The 19,584-nt window shown below is 47.0% G+C and overlaps 1 protein-coding gene across 1 annotated transcript in view; it reads right to left on the bottom strand.

Annotated features, from left to right (window-relative positions):
• LOC147729422 (uncharacterized) overlaps positions 1-19,584 on the bottom strand; it is a 285,971-nt gene that overhangs the window by 226,223 nt on the left and 40,164 nt on the right. Inside the window, 1 exon segment of the mRNA XM_086959845.1 lies at positions 15,518-15,616. Coding sequence (XP_086815971.1) covers positions 15,518-15,616 — 99 coding nt within the window.

Genomic DNA, 19,584 nt, shown 5'->3' with positions numbered 1-19,584 from the left:
AGAGTACGAACGGAGCGCGAGCTCTGGAAACTACGCACTTCACCTGAACCGTTAGCGAAGACGAACCTGTGTGCGTAGCTCTGGTGAATTCCTTGAATCCTTAGTTCTAAAATTATCCTTGTTGTAGTACTCCATTTGCGGTTAGCGCGAGTGTCGAGGAAATGTTGCTACGGCGTATTAATTCAAACGCGTAGCAATTCTTTCCCCATTCCAAGTTCGAGATTCCAGTTGTGAAGAAAACCCCCGAAGCGTCGTCGAGTGAGAAGTGAACAGTTTATAGTTTCCTGAGGAGAGAAGCCCCAATGAGAAAGAGAGAGTCCGTCAGCGAACTGAAAGCTAAGTAACAATTACCAGTGTTTGGCCAAACTGAAGATTATCAACAGTAGTGAACTAGTACGTCAAATGAGAAAAGAACTATTTCTTAAGTATTTTTTGAGTGAACAAGAAAGAAACAATTACATGAACTTTGCATAACCTTGAAGCTGTCACCTGAAGGAATAAGATAAAAGACTTATCAATAAGGAAAAGACTTGGCTGAGAGGTATTCAAATAACTGCAACTTTACAGAATCCAATTACAGCGTCAACGACTAGTTAGTGAAGTAAGTATGCTCTAGAAGATAATAATCGTAGTTTAACAATAGAGTAGTACTAGCAGGCATCTAACCCATTCGTCCTTGTCTTCCTATGCAGTAACAACTGACTAGACGAGAAAAGCATAAATAACCCTTAAGAAGAGAAGCAAGGTCCAGAAATAGTAAAGTGAGTTAACAATAATAACCCCGTGAATACCAGAGTCAGGATAGGAGAGTAGGGAAACTAATGGTGTGCTCCTATTTCAGGTTTCTAACTCGCAGACACCCAGAAGGAAGTTGTCTGAAGAAACTTTCCGGACCAGTCTCTTCTCTGTTTATTATTTTATCCACACCCCCTTCCCGGAGGATGATGTAGGGAGGTTCTACTAGACCTGCCGGCATCGTCTCTTGGGATTTGGGTATTAGCATCTAGTTCCCGAGCCAGAAACCATCTCTGCTCCTGCGCAAGTGAGAGTCAAGAATATACATATCAGGTAATGCTTGGCGTCCTGACATTGAGCAGCCTAATCTGTTGTTATACCACCAGTGAAACCTATGCTGTATTACAAACCCCCTCTGCTCGGCCTAAAGACATTTGGCAGCCACTTCGAAATTACCTGCTGTCTCTGGAGCTCAACTGACCTGTGAGGCTACTAGGTCTATGCCACCTATTGTATTTGTTATATCCGCACATATACTGTTGTAACCGTTCTAAAATGTGAGAAGGTCACCACCACCACCCCATTTCATTGACTCACTTATGTGCTGCGACTGCTCCTAATGGCTCTTCCGGATAAATTAATGCACTACTCTCACTATTCAATCTTGACCACCCAGTGGGTTGTTTATTTGCATGTTTCTGTGGCTTACCAGAAAATGATAAAGTAAAAAAAAATATGAATATTATTCTCCAAACCCTAATCTCCTTCTTGTTAAAGTTTTTTATGTAGCCTCCACCCATTAACTACTGTGGGCACTGCCAAGGGTGCCAGGCAAGCCTCCTTTGCAGTCGTGGGTGGGTTTCTGAATACCATTTGCAAACATGGGCACAAGACTGTCTGCGCATGTGATGTGGCACTTCATGCTCCTGCAGCACCCATGAAACCTCTGCACCAGCACTATGAAATATGTACCTAAGTGGGGTATGGACAGAGCCCCCTGCCCTTACCGCTGCCCGCGGTGCGCTGACCACATCACCTGGAAGAATGAATATTCTGCCATCAGACCCCTTCCTGTCAGACCCGTGTGCGTCTAATAATGGGCTTGAGGCCATGTTTTGCACTCATGGATGAGGGGCTACCAGAGAGAGCCCTTAGCATCTTTGCCGTTTCCAGATCCATCTGCACAGATTCATAGGGTGGTCCCAGGCCCTCTGCACCCACAGGTGGTTCTTGCAGTATCCTGGATTGGGTTGGTGATTGAATGACAACCGTTGATCACTCCACTTAAGGAGCTCATGTCAAAGTAACTTTTAGAGAAGTTTGGAGGGGTCAGTATCATGATCAGAAAACAGAAATTTCCCTTTAATTCAATAAATGACTGTTGAGAATAGATTCATTTGTGTCCACTTTTTGAATGCTATTAGGATTTCTTGGCCTGATGAGCGTGAAGACAGCTTCTAAAGTACCCCTGCCCACACCAGAAATATTTAAAGTCAGCAAAGTCCCTTTTGGTACAGTAATTCTACTGTGAACATAGCTGAAGGGGTTGGAAGTGGTTGGGGTTTTCTTTGACAGATTGCCAAACACAACAATGGTGGAGGTCTCGGAGTCTCCGAGGCAGCCCACACCGCTGTGGTATGATGACTTGCCCACTTCTCCAGTAGGGTCTTTAGGATAAGAGTAACCCCAAAAGGCTCGCCACACTATGACGACCTCCTCAGTATTATTTTGTCACCCTCATTTTGCAAGTTCTCCCGGCTCCATCTGAATTCAGAGTTAAATGAAAGCCCAATTGATGATAGAGGGCTTAAGAAGTGACATTCTTGGACCCCTCAAACAAAGTCTTTTTTGTCCACTGAATTAACACTCTAGAACACGCATTTGTAATGCAATAGGTCTCACATTTACTCAAGTTTAGGCTATTGACATTGTAAATGACAATGCCCTTTATTTATGTTTTAAAAACTAAAACATAAATTAAAGGCATTGTCATTTACAATGCCAATAGGTCAAAATTGTATAAATGCGAGACCTATTGCATTGAAAATGCTTGTTTCTTGTATGTTTCAGATCTCCCTAATTGTTTTCCAGCTAATGGAGAGATGCTCCTAAAATAGGTGGCTGTCCCTTCCCCTGCTCGATGTATGCAGACGACATGGTAACATTAATCCTGGATTTGACACCCAAGGGCTTGAAGAATAGGCTGGTGTCTCAACAATACACTGCCGCACACAATTTGAAGATCAGGGTCTCCAAGAGCAAAAATAGGATTTTAAAAAGTAGGAAGTGCAGGAAGATGACCAGCTCTGTCTGAAGCGCAGGCTCAGGGAAACACCAGCTGGTAACACACAGGGTAAAGCCCACCGAAAACATTGTTCCTCTGAAGCTTTCTCTTGGTTGCGTGACTTTTGTAATGCAAAGTGAAACCCCCTCCTACATTACTGCACGCCATAGAATCTATTAAAGTGATAAAGAGGGACTTTCTGGGGGAAATAATAGGGCAGATTTTACGGAAATTATGTAATTTTAACTTATCTGTTTCGCCCCCAGAGATGAGGTTGGGATTTGGTCTGATAACTTCCTATGTACAAGGATTAGCCAGTTTGATTTGGTGGGGTTATCAGCTGAAGAACAGAGAAATGGATTCCTTGGGGGGATTTTTTGAACTATGAAATATTTGGTTCCTAATTAGGTAAATATTCTTTCTCTCAAGATTTTTCCCAGGCGTTGAGTTACTTTGATTTACCGGAAGAGCTGGTGGTTTTCCTCTCTCCTTTAGAATTTACAAATCTTTTAAAAGGCACCGGCCGAGTAGTTAGTAAGAGATCTCACGTGTTATATGAAAAAGGATGGCGGCGATCTCCCAGTCTTATTACCCTAAGGTATCCCAGAAGTATCTGGCCTGAAATTTGGACATGGTACGCGCCGTTTTGTGACATAATTGTGAATTAATTTGCTTCCGCTTAATGATTTAACACAAATTGGTCTTCTTCTGAGAAAACAGGGAAAATTGTAATGTGTGATTTGGGGATTCAGAACCTTGACCATATTCTTTGAGTTTGTCCTGCTTTTCCATCTCAACGCCGTAGGTGGTTACGGCCAATGTGTTTACAGAACAATGTTAAATCCGTAGAACCTGCGCAAGAGTTTCTGTTTTACCCCAAAAACAGAAGTCATTTGTGCAAAAACATTAAAAGATATTAAGGATCGAGTGAACTTATTTTAATGTGGTGGTAAGATTGCAGCATCGTTAGGAGAGGATCTGGCTGCCTGCTATATAGAATTTTGCTCATAACGACTGCTTCAATGTTGGGGGAGGTCTTTTTTGGGAGTGTATGACGGAGTGGAGTAATTTGCACATAACTCTTTTGCTATGTTGGGGGAGAACCTCTGAATGTTTGTGCTCTATATGAATTGGTTTAGCTAAACAAAAATGTAATTTTCTTAAAGATTGATGAATGTATTCCTAGTTGGATTTAGGATTGCTTTTATGTCTGTGGTAGACTTCCCCTGGCTGCTCATTTCAGAGTAATTTTACATAATTTTACTGCCATGTTGCTGGGAAAACTTTACCAATGTTATTATGGAATGATTTATAGATAAGATCTGTATTTTAAGTTTCATGAATGGAGTTTTCTCAGTTCCACGGTGACAGTTATGGAAAGGAGATCAAGTGTACATATGTATATATTTTATTAAGTCTCTTTTTAGGAGGTAATGTTATTTTATTTTATGTATTGCAATGCCTTGATTTTTTGCAGGACCTCTTTTGGAATCCAAATCTTCAATTAAAAATGTAATTGATGCAATGTCGTTTTTGTCCGTTAATGTATTGTTATTCACATCGACATGGACTTTTTCCATATTAACGATCCCTCCTCTAGTTGAATTTCCAACTACACTATCAAACCCATACTTCATGACAGTTACATTATTAGGGGACTGTTCTTCTTCGGTTTTGACATTTACTACTTTCCTAGTTACTTGCATTCAGCCCAATTTGAGGACTGTGTTTTTACAGCAAGAAATTCCCAATTTCTTAGAAACACACAAACAAGAATACTATAAAAAAGCATCTGCAAAGCAATAGGTCTCGCATTTTAGAAACCTTGACCTATTGGTATCGTAAATGACAATGCCTTTTATATTTGCAGGTGTTTTTTTAAAACACATAAATAGCGTTGTTGTTAGACCTGTCAGCCCTAGGGTGGTCTTTCCCCGTTTTATTCGCCCTTTCCTCATTTTTCCCACCCTCTTTTTCATTGGCCTTAGGTCTCCGAGCGCCTTCCCATTGCTAATCAATGCTATGGTGCAGGTGCTCTCTTCTTCCAACATGGCTGCCACAGGCCCCTGCTACTGCTGAGTGGTATTTTAGTAGCACCCTAGTGGCCAGGAGTTGGCTGGGACCCTAGATACTGTTGCAACACCAGCCTGCCAAGCCTGCCCGTAGTTAGAGTAGGGAAGCTCCTGGAACCTTCCAGAACAGGGGAGGGGTCTGCTTTTGCCACCTTAGAGTGTGGTCACCTGACCTGGGCATATATAAGGAAAGGAGGGAAACTTTTTAGTCAGTTGGGGCATCACTGAATTGGAGGAACCTACGCAGGAGTCTTAGGCGGTAGGGCCTATGCCACTGGGAGTGACAGGGCTTAGGTGCGGCCTTCCAAGCTGTGTAAGGGACTCTGGTCTACACACTGATCTGGCCCGGCAGGAGGGGAACCCAGGGACCACCTGCAGTGACCTACAAGGACCCATCTGCCTTTAGCCATAACTCAACCCCCCCTTCAAGAAACTACCTACCAAGGGTGCAGGAACCAGCAAGCGCCGAGAGGACCCTCTAACTGCCCACAGGACTACTGGGGATCAACCAGGTACCGGCGCTATTTCCATCACGCGCTCCCCTGCTCAGCCTGTGCCCCTGTGTGGTCCTGGACTGCCTAAAATTGAACTGAACTGTCTGCTAAGCGCTCTCACTTCGTCGCGCTAGCACCCTGCGCTCCTGCTGTGCCCCTGTGTTGTCCTGCCACCGGTGTGTGGCCTGTCCTGTTAGAGACTGCTCTTCCAGTGCCTCCCCTGCGGTGCCATAGGAAGCGCTGTGGCGCTGGGAACTACTGTGCTAAGTGCCGTGAAACCCCAGGCGCCTCCCTGCGGTGGCCCCACAGAAAGTGCATCGGAAACACACCGCCGTGGTCCCGGCTCTTGCTGTGTGCCTCCGGGGAAGCATTGTGTCAGTTCAGTTCAGTTCTTTTATTTATTTCGAAGATTAAAAACCATCATAAAAATACATAGTAATACATGATCGCATAAAACCATTCTGAACAACATGACATTTTAAAAAGAGCGACAAGTTAAAAAGGGGTTTTTGTAGATAGTCAAAACAGAGTGCAAATATGACACAAGGCCCCATATGACTTTTTAGTTTCCTCCCAATCCCACCAACTTTATCAGCCCCTTGTGTTTCTTAGTTTGAAAGCAATTTTAAGGAAACTTATGATAGCAAATAGAGTTCGCATTTCAGTGGCTCTTTGCAAGAACAATAAAGCAGATTTAGCATGGAAAATGTTTGAGTCCTTTAAAACATCCACTAAGAATCTTTGACGCGGTGTTTTATAAAAAGAACACAGTAATACAAAATGAAGGGTGTCCTGCGGAGACCTATTGTCGCAGCCGCAGGCACCCTTCTGCTCAATTGTTTGCGTAAACCCAGACGGATAAGCTAAAATGTGGTGCAACAAATTGAGCCTAAAACGAGTCATTAAAAACCTCTCGTGTTGACTGTACATTAAAAAGAGGTACGGTTCCATGCCCACTTCATTGCGAACAAGCGAATGAGCAACTGCCGAGGGTTTAGTAGAGTCAAGCTCCCTCCTCCTCCCATCATATTTTTCCAGTAGTTGCTTTTGTACAGAGTGTCTGGAATATATGTCCACCGTAGAGGGGTCCAGAAATAGCCCTTGCTCGTCAATATCCCCCAATGTGTCTTTGACGTATTTCAGCCAGGGGATTTGGAGCCATCTCTCTTTCAGCAGGCAATCCTGGATGATCTGTCTGGACAATTCCGCATTGGGGTTTGACCAAATTTTAAGCCAGGCCAGTATAGGTCTCAGTCTGATCAGGTCGGCTATGTATGGGGTACCCAACTTTTCGTGTGTTATCGCTGCTGGGATGCTTAACGGAAGCTTTAACAGTTTTTTTAGGAATTTGTCTTCCTCACTTTGTATTGGTTGTGCATCCCTGAAACCCCACACTTCAGCTCCATAGATGGTTTTTGAGATGCTGACCGACCTATACAATGTCATCACCTGCTCTGGGGACCAACGTCCTATTCGACGGGCGAAGTTTAGTATAGCTCCATTAGCTGAGACTAGTCTCCTAGCCCTCTCCTCTATCAGAGGGGCGAACTTGAACTTTTCATCAAATAAAAGACCCAAGTACGGAAATGAGTTGACAGTGTCCAAGACATGATCCCCTAGTTTGAACACAAATTTCTTCTGTGGTTTCTTCCCCACTACCATGATGAAAGATTTTGTCATGTTGACGGAGAGGTCCAAATTCCTCATGAAGTCAGAGAAACCCTTGATTAAGAGCTGCAGGCCAACTGCCGTTCGTGCTAGGAGGACCGCGTCATCAGCGTACAGAAGTACCGGCAGATGACGCGCGCCCACCTTGGGACAGTCAGGTCCCAGTGCGATCAGGGCACTCTCCAGGCCATTTATGTAAAGGGAGAACAGGAACGGCGCCAGGATACACCCCTGCCTCACCCCGCCAGAGCACGGGAAGGGATCGGTACTCACCCCACCCCCCCCCCCCCCCCCCGCACTATAGCGGACCTTGGCAGTGGTGTTCCAGTGCAGCTCCCTCAGAATGTTAATAAGATCCGAGTCAATTCCCAGGTTAAACATGAGTGACCATAGTTTGGCTCTATTGACGTTATCGAAAGCAGCTGCTAAGTCCATGAACCCCATGTATATGGGCCCATCGGTCGTCTTGGTGTACTTAGCCGTGAGGTGAGGAGGTATAGGTTGAGGCATTGGTCACTAGTTGATCTGCCTGTTCTGAACCCGTACTGGGTATCCACCAGGATGTTGTGGGTGTCAGTCCAATCTATTAAGCGGTTGAGGAGCGCCCTCCCGAGTACTTTGGCAGAAACATCAATCAGCGAAATAGGTCTGTAGCACTGCGGGCTGTCCCTACAGCCTTTCTTATATATCGGGACAATCACCGCAGTGGACCATGATCTCGGCAGGCCCGATTTGATTGCTGCATTCAGTACTCTCGTTACCACTGGGGCCCATAACTCTGTGTTACTGAGGAATAAATCTGGGGGGGTGCCTTTCGGGCCTGGGGCTATGTTTCGTGTCAGCCCTAAGATTGCTTTAAGGACTTCTTCCAGAGATAATTCAAGTTGTTCTGCCCTTGGCCCCCTCCAAATTCCATCACCAATGTCTACCTCCTGTTGGGTATACAAGGATTTGAAGTGAGCAATCCATTGTTCTGGTAGAATATTAGAGCTGATGACTGGGGAGCTTGAGTCATGGAAGCATGGTCTGTTTATGATTTTCCAGAACTGTGCGTAGTCCTTATTTTCACCAGCCTCCCTTAGGTCAGCCCAGACTTCTTTTTGAAGGGCCAACTTCCTTATCTTTACCTGGGTTTTGTAGTTCTGTCTGCAGCGGGTGATTTCAATCTTGTCCCTTGGAGTCTTTTTTAAACTCTGCTTTAGGTCTCTTAGCGCTCTGGAGCAGTTTGAGTCAAACCATCTTGGCGAGGATGACAGTCTTACGGGCTTCCTAGTTTGTAATAGTCCTTCCACAATTTTGGTTAAGGATTCGAAAGCCTCTACCACTCCTCTACCCTCTATTGTGGGATCTAGGCAGGTCTCTATATGGGCTTTCCCTTCGCCCACTAATTTGACGTAAAACTCTTGAGGATTAATCAGTGACCACCTTATGCGTCTCCCTTGGTCTGTTGGTTGGATATCGGTTTCATGGATCACCCCTGGGTCTTTTCTAATTACATCTTTACATTTAATTTCTATTAAAATGGGGTTGTGATCACTAAAGGGGCTCCACTCTGTTCTAGTATTTAAGATCTGTTCTCTAGCACAGGCAGAGATCGTTATATAATCTATTATGGACCCACCGCCTTTTCCCTTGAATGTGGGTGTTGGGGATTCCCCTGCTTTAACTGCAGGTAGATCCATGACGTGAGTGAGCGCAAAGTTATCTAATAGCTTCATCAGAGTTGTACCCTCTTTATTGTGTGTAAAATGGGGACCCTTTTCTAGTGGGCATGCTGACCAATCGGCAGTTAGAGGAAGTAGCTTGGGGCATAGATGACAATTAAAATCCCCCATCAACAGGACAGTTGGTTCTGGCCCCTTCGTCCTTTGATCCAGTTCCTCATTTAGTCTGCTCTCCAACTCTGCTAATATTGGAAAGTTCCCCTCCACCGGCCCAGAATTATAGAAATTTAGAAACAGTAGACTCTCCCCCTGGTGTTGTAGTGTAACTACTTGTATGTTGTCTGACATCCAGTCTGGGTATGACCAGGTGCCATTCAGGTCTAAATCTACGTATATTACTAGGCCTCCTTTTGCTCTTCCAGAATTTGTCCCTTGGGCAGGTCTAAAGAAACACTTATAGCCCTCCAATTGACAAGGGTCCGAATCCCGTGCCCATGTTTCTTGGAGCGCGATAACATGAAAGCGCCTTATGAATTCTAACCACTCCTTACTTTTTAATTTGGCTTCCAGCCCTGCAATATTCCAGGATAAGATGGTCAGACCCTCCCTCTTCTCTTTACCTCCTACTATGTGAGTTTCATTTGTTCTAACCTCCCCCACCACAGATGTATCTTTGATATTTACTTTGTTTTCCCCCTGACTCGAATGTGGGTCTAGCCTCCCGGGTTGTGCGTTCTCCTCACTCCCACGTTCACCCCCTATTTCTGGGCCCAAGCGTCCACTAATCGTTGAACTGGCTGCAGAATTGTTTTCTGTAGGGATTAGTCAATCAATGTCCTCGAGTGATTAAATTGGGGCAAATCTGTTTCTCCATTGTGCATAATCTCGAGGGGGAAAGGACTGTTCGGGGTGGCTTACTGGTCTTGGTCTATGTATACATTGTGGTCTTCCAAGAATCCACCCTCCCTCATCACCCGCATGGTTAATATTCCGGCTCCTTGGGTAAAAATACCCAAGTGGGAGTGCACAAATAGTGCTGGTTTGATTCCTGTTAGAATTCTTCAGGATGTAATCAACCAGACTGGTGTCCCTAAAATTTGCAACTATACAGTCCCCTCTTATGTCTTTATCTCTCCCCCAATCCAGTTTACCCTTCTTACGTGTACTATCTCTCCTCTTTCCCCATTATTTAAGGGTCTGTGGATATTCAGCCACTTGGAGATTTTGGAGAGTAATTGATAGTGTGATTCTCTCTCATTGGGCCTGATTTCTGGTACCCCTGCAAAAACTATTACAAATGGGCTTGCCTCAGGAGGAAGATCTATATGCGAGGCGTGATTGCTAGTAGTATGAAAGGGGTCGGAATCTGTATAACAGTGGTCGTAATTCCCTTCCCTCTGGGGGCGTTCTTCCTGTCTCCATTGCATTAATGGTTGTAAAGGGGGTTTTTCCAAATTTTTGTTGTTCGCACTTTGATTGTGTCCCCCCCTAGAACTGCCATTAGTACCCCCTTTTTGATTTTGAGCAGTTTTTGGGGCCTCGTGTATCTGGACAATTGCGTGTTGAGTGTGACTGACACAGTTGTTATTTTGCAGTCTCTTTGTGTTTGCATTGTCATTAGTGGCTGCTTCAGTTATCTGAGTTGGGTCAGTAGACGTTTTTGCCAGTGTGTGCTCTAGTGCCTTGGAATGTTTAGAGAGCTCGCACATTATTTTGTCCACCTTGCTTATAATAGGCTTTAATTGTGCTGCAAATAAGGATTCTAGCTGTTTTTTAAGATCTGCGACTAATGTCTCGATCCACCCTGGTGGAATGGTTTCTACTTGGGAGTTATTTTCAACTGTTATATACTCTTGTGTGCGTGTTGGAGGATTGTCTCTTACTAGCACTTTCCTCTGTCTCTGGGGCCCCTTAATCCTCCCCTGTCGCTTCATTTTTCTCTGGTGGGTCGTTTCGTTGGGCTCAGAATTTTCTTGGCCCGGGGTTTGAGCACAGGGGACATCCTCTATATCATTGTTTGGTTGAGTTATATTGCCCTGGATATTTGGGCTATCAGCTATTGATAAGTCTCTGGAGGGTGTTTGGGTGATGACATTGAGGTTGGGTGAGGAGGATAAACTCCGTTCCATGCGTTCTATTTCCCCCGTGACTTTCTTTAACATTAAGTCAATTGCTGTAGGTTTGTTCCCCTTCAGGAGGGCACCCTCCTTTGTTTCCACTCGTGTTTGTTTAGGGGTCACTCTTTTGTTGGATTTGTTTCCAGCCGAACGTGTGTTGGGATGGTTAGACATTTTTCCCTTGTGGTCTCCCACTCAGTCACTCTGATTCTACCCAGCGTGGGTTTCTAATAATCCTCTTATATGCAGCCGTCTAGTTAGTTTTGTGGAGGGCTTCAATACAGTTTGCGAGTTCCATATACACAAGATGCAGTACCTGGGTGATTTGGTAGAAGGTCGCAGGGGCCAAGGGGGGTGGCCCGTCCCGTCCCTCGTCGTCCCCGGACGGCCACAGACGGGCCGCCCTCTGCCCGGGCTCCGCCCGGCGCCGCCCGCGCGCATCCGCGACGCGGAGGAAGCGTCCCTGCTTTATAGCGCCTCCGGGCGCGAAGAAGGCGGGAGGCAGGAAGTGCCCGCAAAGCTCACTGGGAGCTGTAGTCTCCAGCCGCCAGGATGGAGCAGCGGCGGCGAGACACGCAGCGTTCCCCACCCAGGAGCAGGAGCAGCGTGCAGCTTGGCCTCAGGAGTGCGCCTGGCCGGTAGGTGGTTGTCCCTCGCTCCACCGAGGGAGCGTCCCTGCTTTATAGCGCCTCCGGGCGCGAAGAAGGCGGGAGGCAGGAAGTGCCCGCAAAGCTCACTGGGAGCTGTAGTCTCCAGCCGCCAGGATGGAGCAGCGGCGGCCAGACACGCAGCGTTCCCCACCCAGGAGCAGGAGCAGCGTGCAGCGTGGCCTCAGGAGTGCGCCTGGCCGGTAGGTGGTTGTCCCTCGCTCCACCGAGGGAGCGTCCCTGCTTTATAGCGCCTCCGGGCGTGAAGAAGGTGGGAGGCAGGAAGTGCCCGCAAAGCTCACTGGGAGCTGTAGTCTCCAGCCGCCAGGATGGAGCAGCGGCGGCGAGACACGCAGCGTTCCCCACCCAGGAGCAGGAGCAGCGTGCAGCGTGGCCTCAGGAGTGCGCCTGGCCGGTAGGTGGTTGTCCCTTGCTCCACCGAGGGAGCGTTCCTGCTTTATAGCGCCTCCGGGCGCGAAGAAGGCGGGAGGCAGGAAGTGCCCGCAAAGCTCACCGTTGTGTCTTGGAGCGCTCCCGGGTGCCCCGGCGCGGCTGGTGAATACTGCTGCTGCTCCTGAGGCCTCTGAGGTGCCCCAGGGCCTGCCGCTACCATCGCGGCCCCGGCGCTGGCCTGGAGAGTTCCGCCGCTGTTGGCGTCATCCCCGTGGCGGCCCCCGGCATCGGGAGAGGGCCGCCGCAGTGCTGCAGTGGGCCGCGCTAGGCCCTGCGAAGCCGACAACCAGCCCCACGTGACGGGGGCGCTGTCCGTGACACCGGCCACGCCCACGTCAAGCGCCGCGCAGCTATTGGCTGCAGCTGCCGCGCCCCCAGGAGCTGCCCTGCAATTGGCCGCTGTTGCCGGGTCCCTCCTCCGCCGCCTCCTAATTGGTTCCCGGGCTGTGGAAGCCACGGAAGGCCCAGGAACAGCCTGATGACGCCAACGGGCCCCTGAGAGGGTGCCAGGGCCCCCACCAGCCGGCACAAACCCCAGGAGGGGCCGAGATTGATCCCCAGGCCACGTGAAGCCTGAGGGAGGGCTGGAGCCAAAAGCCACCGCAAGGGCCCGGGAGGGCCGAAGACTGAGGTAATACCCCGGGTGGGCGGGTGGAAGGCCTGAGACCGCCCCCACCTCCGGGCGAGACTGTTGTTGGGCCCCGTTGGCCCCCGTGACCAGAACCGGGTTAGAGCCCCGTGAAACACTTGGCCCTCATTATTTTGAAGAGGATTAGGGGCTGTTATGAGATTCCTTATTGGAGTGGCCCAATGAATGTAATGCTTTCCCTACGCCTATGGAAGGGTTGGACCTATGTTTCATGACATGATATTCTGATAGTCAATGAGATGTTCTTCCGATGTTTCATGGAATAGTTTTTCTATGCATAATGAACTGTTCTTCCTATGCTTAATGAAAGGTTTATCCTGGTCTGATGACCCTCTTATTCTTGCCTAATGAAATGTTCATTGCTGAGTAATGAAACGGTTATTACTTTAATGAAATGGTTGTTCAGACATGCTACCTTGATTATGGAATTGCTCCCTTTGCTCCCCTGATGAAATGTTTTAATGAGTTCTTGCTACCTTGACTATTGAAATTGCCCTGAATGATTTGCCAGTCATGATTTTGATTCTAGATAAAGCTTGGTGATTTTAATCAACCTAACTGGTGTGGAGTGGAATCAGTCATTGTGTGCGTTTCTTGTCTTAGTGGATGTGTGTGCTGTATGGTCACTTTGCACCTAAGCTTTCGGGTGCCTACCTGCTCGCGCCAAGCTACCCCCTGTGGGATGGGAGACCCCCAGTTCCTATTGGTCGAAATCTCGCAATTGCAGGACCTATTGCATTGCAAATAGGAGGGTGAACCCTTGCTTCATTGTTGCACACCCTCCTACTCATTACCTGTCACCTCTCATCTAGGGTCTGTCTAGAACAATAGACCTTCTAGTGGGGGTCCATCTAGCTGCATAAAATGGCTGTACAGATGCCTTAAGATGAGCAGGTCACCGCTGCCACCCTCTGGGAAGCCACTGTGTCGCACTTTCACAGCAGCCTTGCAAAGGAAGGAATGAATACCACTGAGTGTTTGGAAGACTATGACGCTGTCGGTTTTGGGACCTTTCCTAAATTCTTCCAGCGAATGAGCACTAAGTCAGTCTGGAGCTGGGTTTGCCTTCAAATAATCAAGCCTTGATATAACACTCTTCATTTCACTCCCATGGACCTCCCTGTGCTAACCAGTAAAAGACCCTTAGAGTTTCAGTCGTAAGGACCATGATGGCCACATTGGAATCAATTGACATTGTTTTGCCACTTAGAACTTCCCCAGTAGAAACTAATTAATACAGAAATAAAAGATGGTGCAGTAAAAGTGATGGTAAATAAGCAGATCAGAATACAGAATGTTGTCACTGATCGTGATTGCATTAACAAGCTACAGGGGGTGTGGTTTGGCTGCAGATATCCCTTTGCTGAAACAGACAGTATCTGCATCCACGTCTGACTGGTGGGTAAGGCCACGATCCCTTTGGTTTCGGCTCTTACCGCACAGCCCTTGCTCAAGTTTACTCGGACTCGTGAAGGTAATGAGTGCCTTAAGCACAGATGTTGTTTCCGCCGCTTGGCACAGGAAACACGATTGCATAAGCTGCTGAGTTGTAAATTAATCCAGGACCTAATTAAATCCCCCCATCTTGTTTTTATCCAAGCAGGGGTATAGTCAACATCAGAAACTTTAGCATTTCTTCAGGGATTCAACAAATGTTATTCTGCTTGAGCAGCAAATTATATGTGATGTGGTTATACGAGATTACATATATTTTTTGCATTGTTACTTGCCGTTGAATTCTTTTTAACTAGTGAAGTACACAAACTTCACACCACTGAAGAGGTACAAACAGGCCACAAGTGTTCCTGGGGTGGGCTTGTGTTCCCTTTCAGATGGGACCTGGCCTGGCTATTCCTACTGGAGCAGGACCGAGGCTGATTTACATACGGCCACTTCCTGTCTGAGGTGGCGTGGTGGGAGAAAGAACCAGGGACTGGTCTGCAGCCTAGAGTACCTACCAGAGGCCGAGATTAAGTCACGCGTCTGCAATCTTTTTTGTGTACCTCATTCTTAATAACAAGGTGCGGTAACTGATTGTTCTTTCTTTTAAATATATACGGCCAGGGTGTTAAAGCGTTTAAACATGAGTTTTAAAATATTTCTAAGTTTACTGACTTATTTTGTTTATTATTTCTGTTATGGCTATGAATGTTACTAGTGCTACTTAACTGCTCAGGGTGGAAGTGTGGTGGGGAAAACGGTGGGTGCTCTGGGTTAAACTGTTGTGGTGTAGCACAGCAGTATTAACATGCAATTCTTTATTTAAAAAGTGCAAATTGTCCCGATAAATGAGATTGTAAGTACCAGACCTGAAATATATGAACTTGACGAGTGTATATATATTTCAGTTATTTTATATTTGATAAATATTTGTATTTTTTGGAATGGTTTATTAACCAACAACAAAAGTATCCCACTTGTAATCATATTAGGGCTGAGACACAAAATGATTTATGAGTATGGAGTACTCTTAGTTACACTCACATGTCTACGAATCACCCCGAAACACCCAACTCCAACATGCACAAAAGTACAAAGAGGCCACAGTCCTTTCTATCTGTACTAACTGAATTTTAGGGCCATTTCACAAAGGCATGTAAGAGTGCAAATGGAATACTATTTTACGTACTCCAACAGCCCCCTTTCAATCATCCATTCCGAAAGCAAACCGTGAGATGCATCAATCGAAAGCCCACATCATTTCAGACCTAAAAGGACAACGATACCGACTCACCTTTAGGGCTGTTGCAGCCGTCACTTAGCCTAAGCTCTGGATGGTCCAAGGGAAATATTTCTGCCTCCTCTTTAACAATGATTGAAAAGAGCTTGTATTCTGTTAGTGAAAGAAAAATGACTGGTCAGCGAAGATTACCTTGAAACCCTTTGGCACAAAGAAGTGATTCTTAAAAACAATTCAAGAAGTACAGAACTCCACAGTAAATTGTTTCTACTCTAAACAAAACACAACAACAGACTGAAAAGCTTTAGTGATCACATGCTGCTGAGCCGTGACACGTTCACAGCGCATACCACTGAGCCCTGTTACATGTCCAAAGTGCATGCCATTGAACCTTAACACAGGTTCACAGCGCATACCACTGAGCCCTGTTACATGTCCAAAGTGCATGCCATTGAGCCTTGACACATGTCCACAGCGCATACCACTGAGCCCTGTTACAGGTCCAAAGTGCATGCCATTGAGCCTTGACACATGTCCACAGCGCATACCACTGAGCCCTGTTACAGGTCCAAAGTGCATGCCATTGAACCTTAACACAGGTTCACAGCGCATACCACTGAGCCCTGTTACATGTCCAAAGTGTATGCCATTGAGCCTTTACACATGTCCACAGCGCATATCACTGAGCCCCGTTACATGTCCAAAGTGCATGCCATTGAACCTTAACACACGTTCACAGCGCATACCACTGAGCCGTGCTACATGTCCAAAGTGCATGCCATTGAACCTTAACACACGTTCACAGCGCATACCACTGAGCCCTGTTACATGTCCAAAGTGCATGCCATTGAACCTTAACACACGTTCACAGCGCATACTACTAAGCCCTGTTACATGTCCAAAGTGCATGCCATTGAACCTTAACACACGTTCACAGCGCATACCACTGAGCCCTGTTACATGTCCAAAGTGCATGCCATTGAGCCTTTACACAAGTCCACAGCGCATACCACTGAGCCCCGTTACATGTCCAAAGTGCATGCCATTGAACCTTAACACACGTTCACAGCGCATACCACTGAGCCGTGCTACATGTCCAAAGTGCATGCCATTGAACCTTAACACACGTTCACAGCGCATACCACTGAGCCCTGTTACATGTCCAAAGTGCATGCCATTGAACCTTAACACACGTTCACAGCGCATACCACTGAACCCTGTTACATGTCTAAAGTGCATGCCATTGAACCTTAACACACGTTCACAGCGCATACCACTGAGCCCTGTTACATGTCCAAAGTGTATGCCATTGAGCCTTTACACATGTCCACAGCGCATACCACTGAGCCCCGTTACATGTCCAAAGTGCATGCCATTGAACCTTAACACACGTTCACAGCGCATACCACTGAGCCGTGCTACATGTCCAAAGTGCATGCCATTGAACCTTAACACAGGTTCACAGCGCATACCACTGAGCCCTGTTACATGTCCAAAGTGCATGCCATTGAGCCTTGACACATGTCCACAGCGCATACCACTGAGCCCTGTTACAGGTCCAAAGTGCATGCCATTGAACCTTAACACAGGTTCACAGCGCATACCACTGAGCCCTGTTACATGTCCAAAGTGCATGCCATTGAGCCTTTACACATGTCCACAGCGCATACCACTGAGCCCCGTTACATGTCCAAAGTGCATGCCATTGAGCCGTGACACGTTCACAGCACATACCACTGAGCCCTGTTACATGTCCAAAGTGCATGCCATTGAACCTTAACACAGGTTCACAGCGCATACCACTGAGCCCTGTTACATGTCCAAAGTGCATGCCATTGAGCCTTGACACATGTCCACAGCGCATACCACTGAGCCCTGTTACATGTCCAAAGTGCATGCCATTGAGCATTGACACATGTCCACAGCGCATACCACTGAGCCCCATTACATGTCCAAAGTGCATGCCATTGAGCCTTGACACGTGTCCACAGTGCATACCACTGAGCCCCATTACATGTCCAAAGTGCATGCCATTGACCCTCGACACGTTCACAGCACATACCACTGAGCCCTGTTACATGTCCAAAGTGCATGCCATTGAGCCTTGACACGTGTCCACAGCGCATACCACTGAGCCCCATTACATGTCCAAAGTGCATGCCATTGAGCATTGACACATGTTTAGAGCGCATACCACTGAGCCCCGTTACATGTCCAAAGTGCATGCCATTGAACCTTAACACACATTCACAGCGCATACCACTGAGCCGTGTTACATGTCCAAAGTGCATGCCATTGAGCCTTGACACATGTCCACAGTGCATACCACTGAGCCGTGTTACATGTCCAAAATGCATGCCATTGAGCCTTGACACATGTCTACAGCACATACCACTGAGCCCTGTTACATGTCCAAAGTGCATGGCATTGAACCTTGACACATGTCCACAGCGCATACCACTGAGCCCTGACATGTCTACAGCACATACCACTGAGCCCTGTTACATGTCCAAAGTGCATGGCATTGAACCTTGACACATGTCCACAGCGCATACCACTGAGCCGTGTTACATGTCCAAAGTGCATGCCATTGAGTCTTGACACATGTCCAGAGCGCATACCACTGAGCCTTGTAACATGTCCAAAATGTATACCATTGAGCCTTGAAACATGTCCAAAGTGCATGCCATTGAGCCTTGACACATGTCCACAGCGCATACCACTGAGCCGTGTTACATGTCCAAAATGCATGCCATTGAGTCTTGACACATGTCCATAGCGCATACCACTGAGCCTTGCAACATGTCCAAAATGTATACCATTGAGCCTTGAAACATGTCTAAAGTGCATGCCATTGTGCCTTGACACATGTCCACAGTGCATACCACTGAGCCCTGTTACATGTCCAAAATGCATGCCATTGAGCCTTGACACATGTCCATAGCACATACCACTGAGCCCTGTTACATGTCCAAAGTGCATGCCATTGAGCCTTGACACATGTCCAGAGCGCATACCACTGAGCCGTGTTACATGTCCAAAGTGCATGCCATTGAGCCTTGACACATGTCCAGAGCGCATACCACTGAGCCGTGTTACATGTCCAAAGTGCATGCCATTGAGCCTTGACACATGTCCAGAGCGCATACCACTGAGCCCCGTTACATGTCCAAAGTGCATGCCATTGAGCCTTGACACATGTCTACAGCACATACCACTGAGCCCTGTTACATGTCCAAAGTGCATGCCATTGAGCCTTGACACATGTCCACAGCGCATACCACTGAGCCCCGTTACATGTCCACAGCGCATACCACTGAGCCCTGACACATGTCTACAGCACATACCACTGAGCCCTGTTACATGTCCAAAGTGCATGGCATTGAACCTTGACACATGTCCACAGCGCATACCACTGAGCCGTGTTACATGTCCAAAATGCATGCCATTGAGCCTTGACACATGTCCAGAGCGCATACCACTGAGCCTTGTAACATGTCTAAAATGTATACCATTGAGCCTTGAAACATGTCTAAAGTGCATGCCATTGAGCCTTGACACATGTCCACAGCGCATACCACTGAGCCGTGTTACATGTCCAAAGTGCATGCCATTGAGCCTTGACACATGTACACAGTTCATACCACTAAAACTTGACACATGTCCACGGTATGATTCACGTCTGGTAGCTAACGTTCAGCACAGATGAGAAGAGCATTAAGTATTGAGATACCTCTATGTTCACCTGATGGCTTTAAGCCCTAGTCAGGTAACCTCGCTAACCTGAGGGCTCTTCTCAGAGAAGCTAAAGCCCAGCAGAAAGGGCGACGGAGATGGCTGGTATCTTTCTGGAGACACTGCTTAGAAGATTGTTTCCAGGTGTTTGACATGTCCATCAAAGCTACAATCCCCCAATACTACAATCTGGAACCCGTTGCTGGCCCAGGAAGTTAGACATTATAATGGGGGAAATTAATGAGAGGGGTCTACTCCATATTTAAAGTTTCTTCCAGATGTAGGAGGGTTTTAAGGCACCTCCAAACTCTAAACAAGATTTTGCAATGCAATAGGTCTCGCATTTGTTAAAGTTAGATGTGTTGGCATTGAAAATAACGTTTTCT

This window comes from Lissotriton vulgaris, chromosome 2_2 (genome assembly GCF_964263255.1).
Source record: "Lissotriton vulgaris chromosome 2_2, aLisVul1.2, whole genome shotgun sequence".
Lineage (NCBI taxonomy): Eukaryota > Metazoa > Chordata > Amphibia > Caudata > Salamandridae > Lissotriton > Lissotriton vulgaris.
The sequence above is the reverse complement of the archived record's forward strand: the minus strand, read 5'-3'. Positions and strand labels throughout refer to the sequence as shown.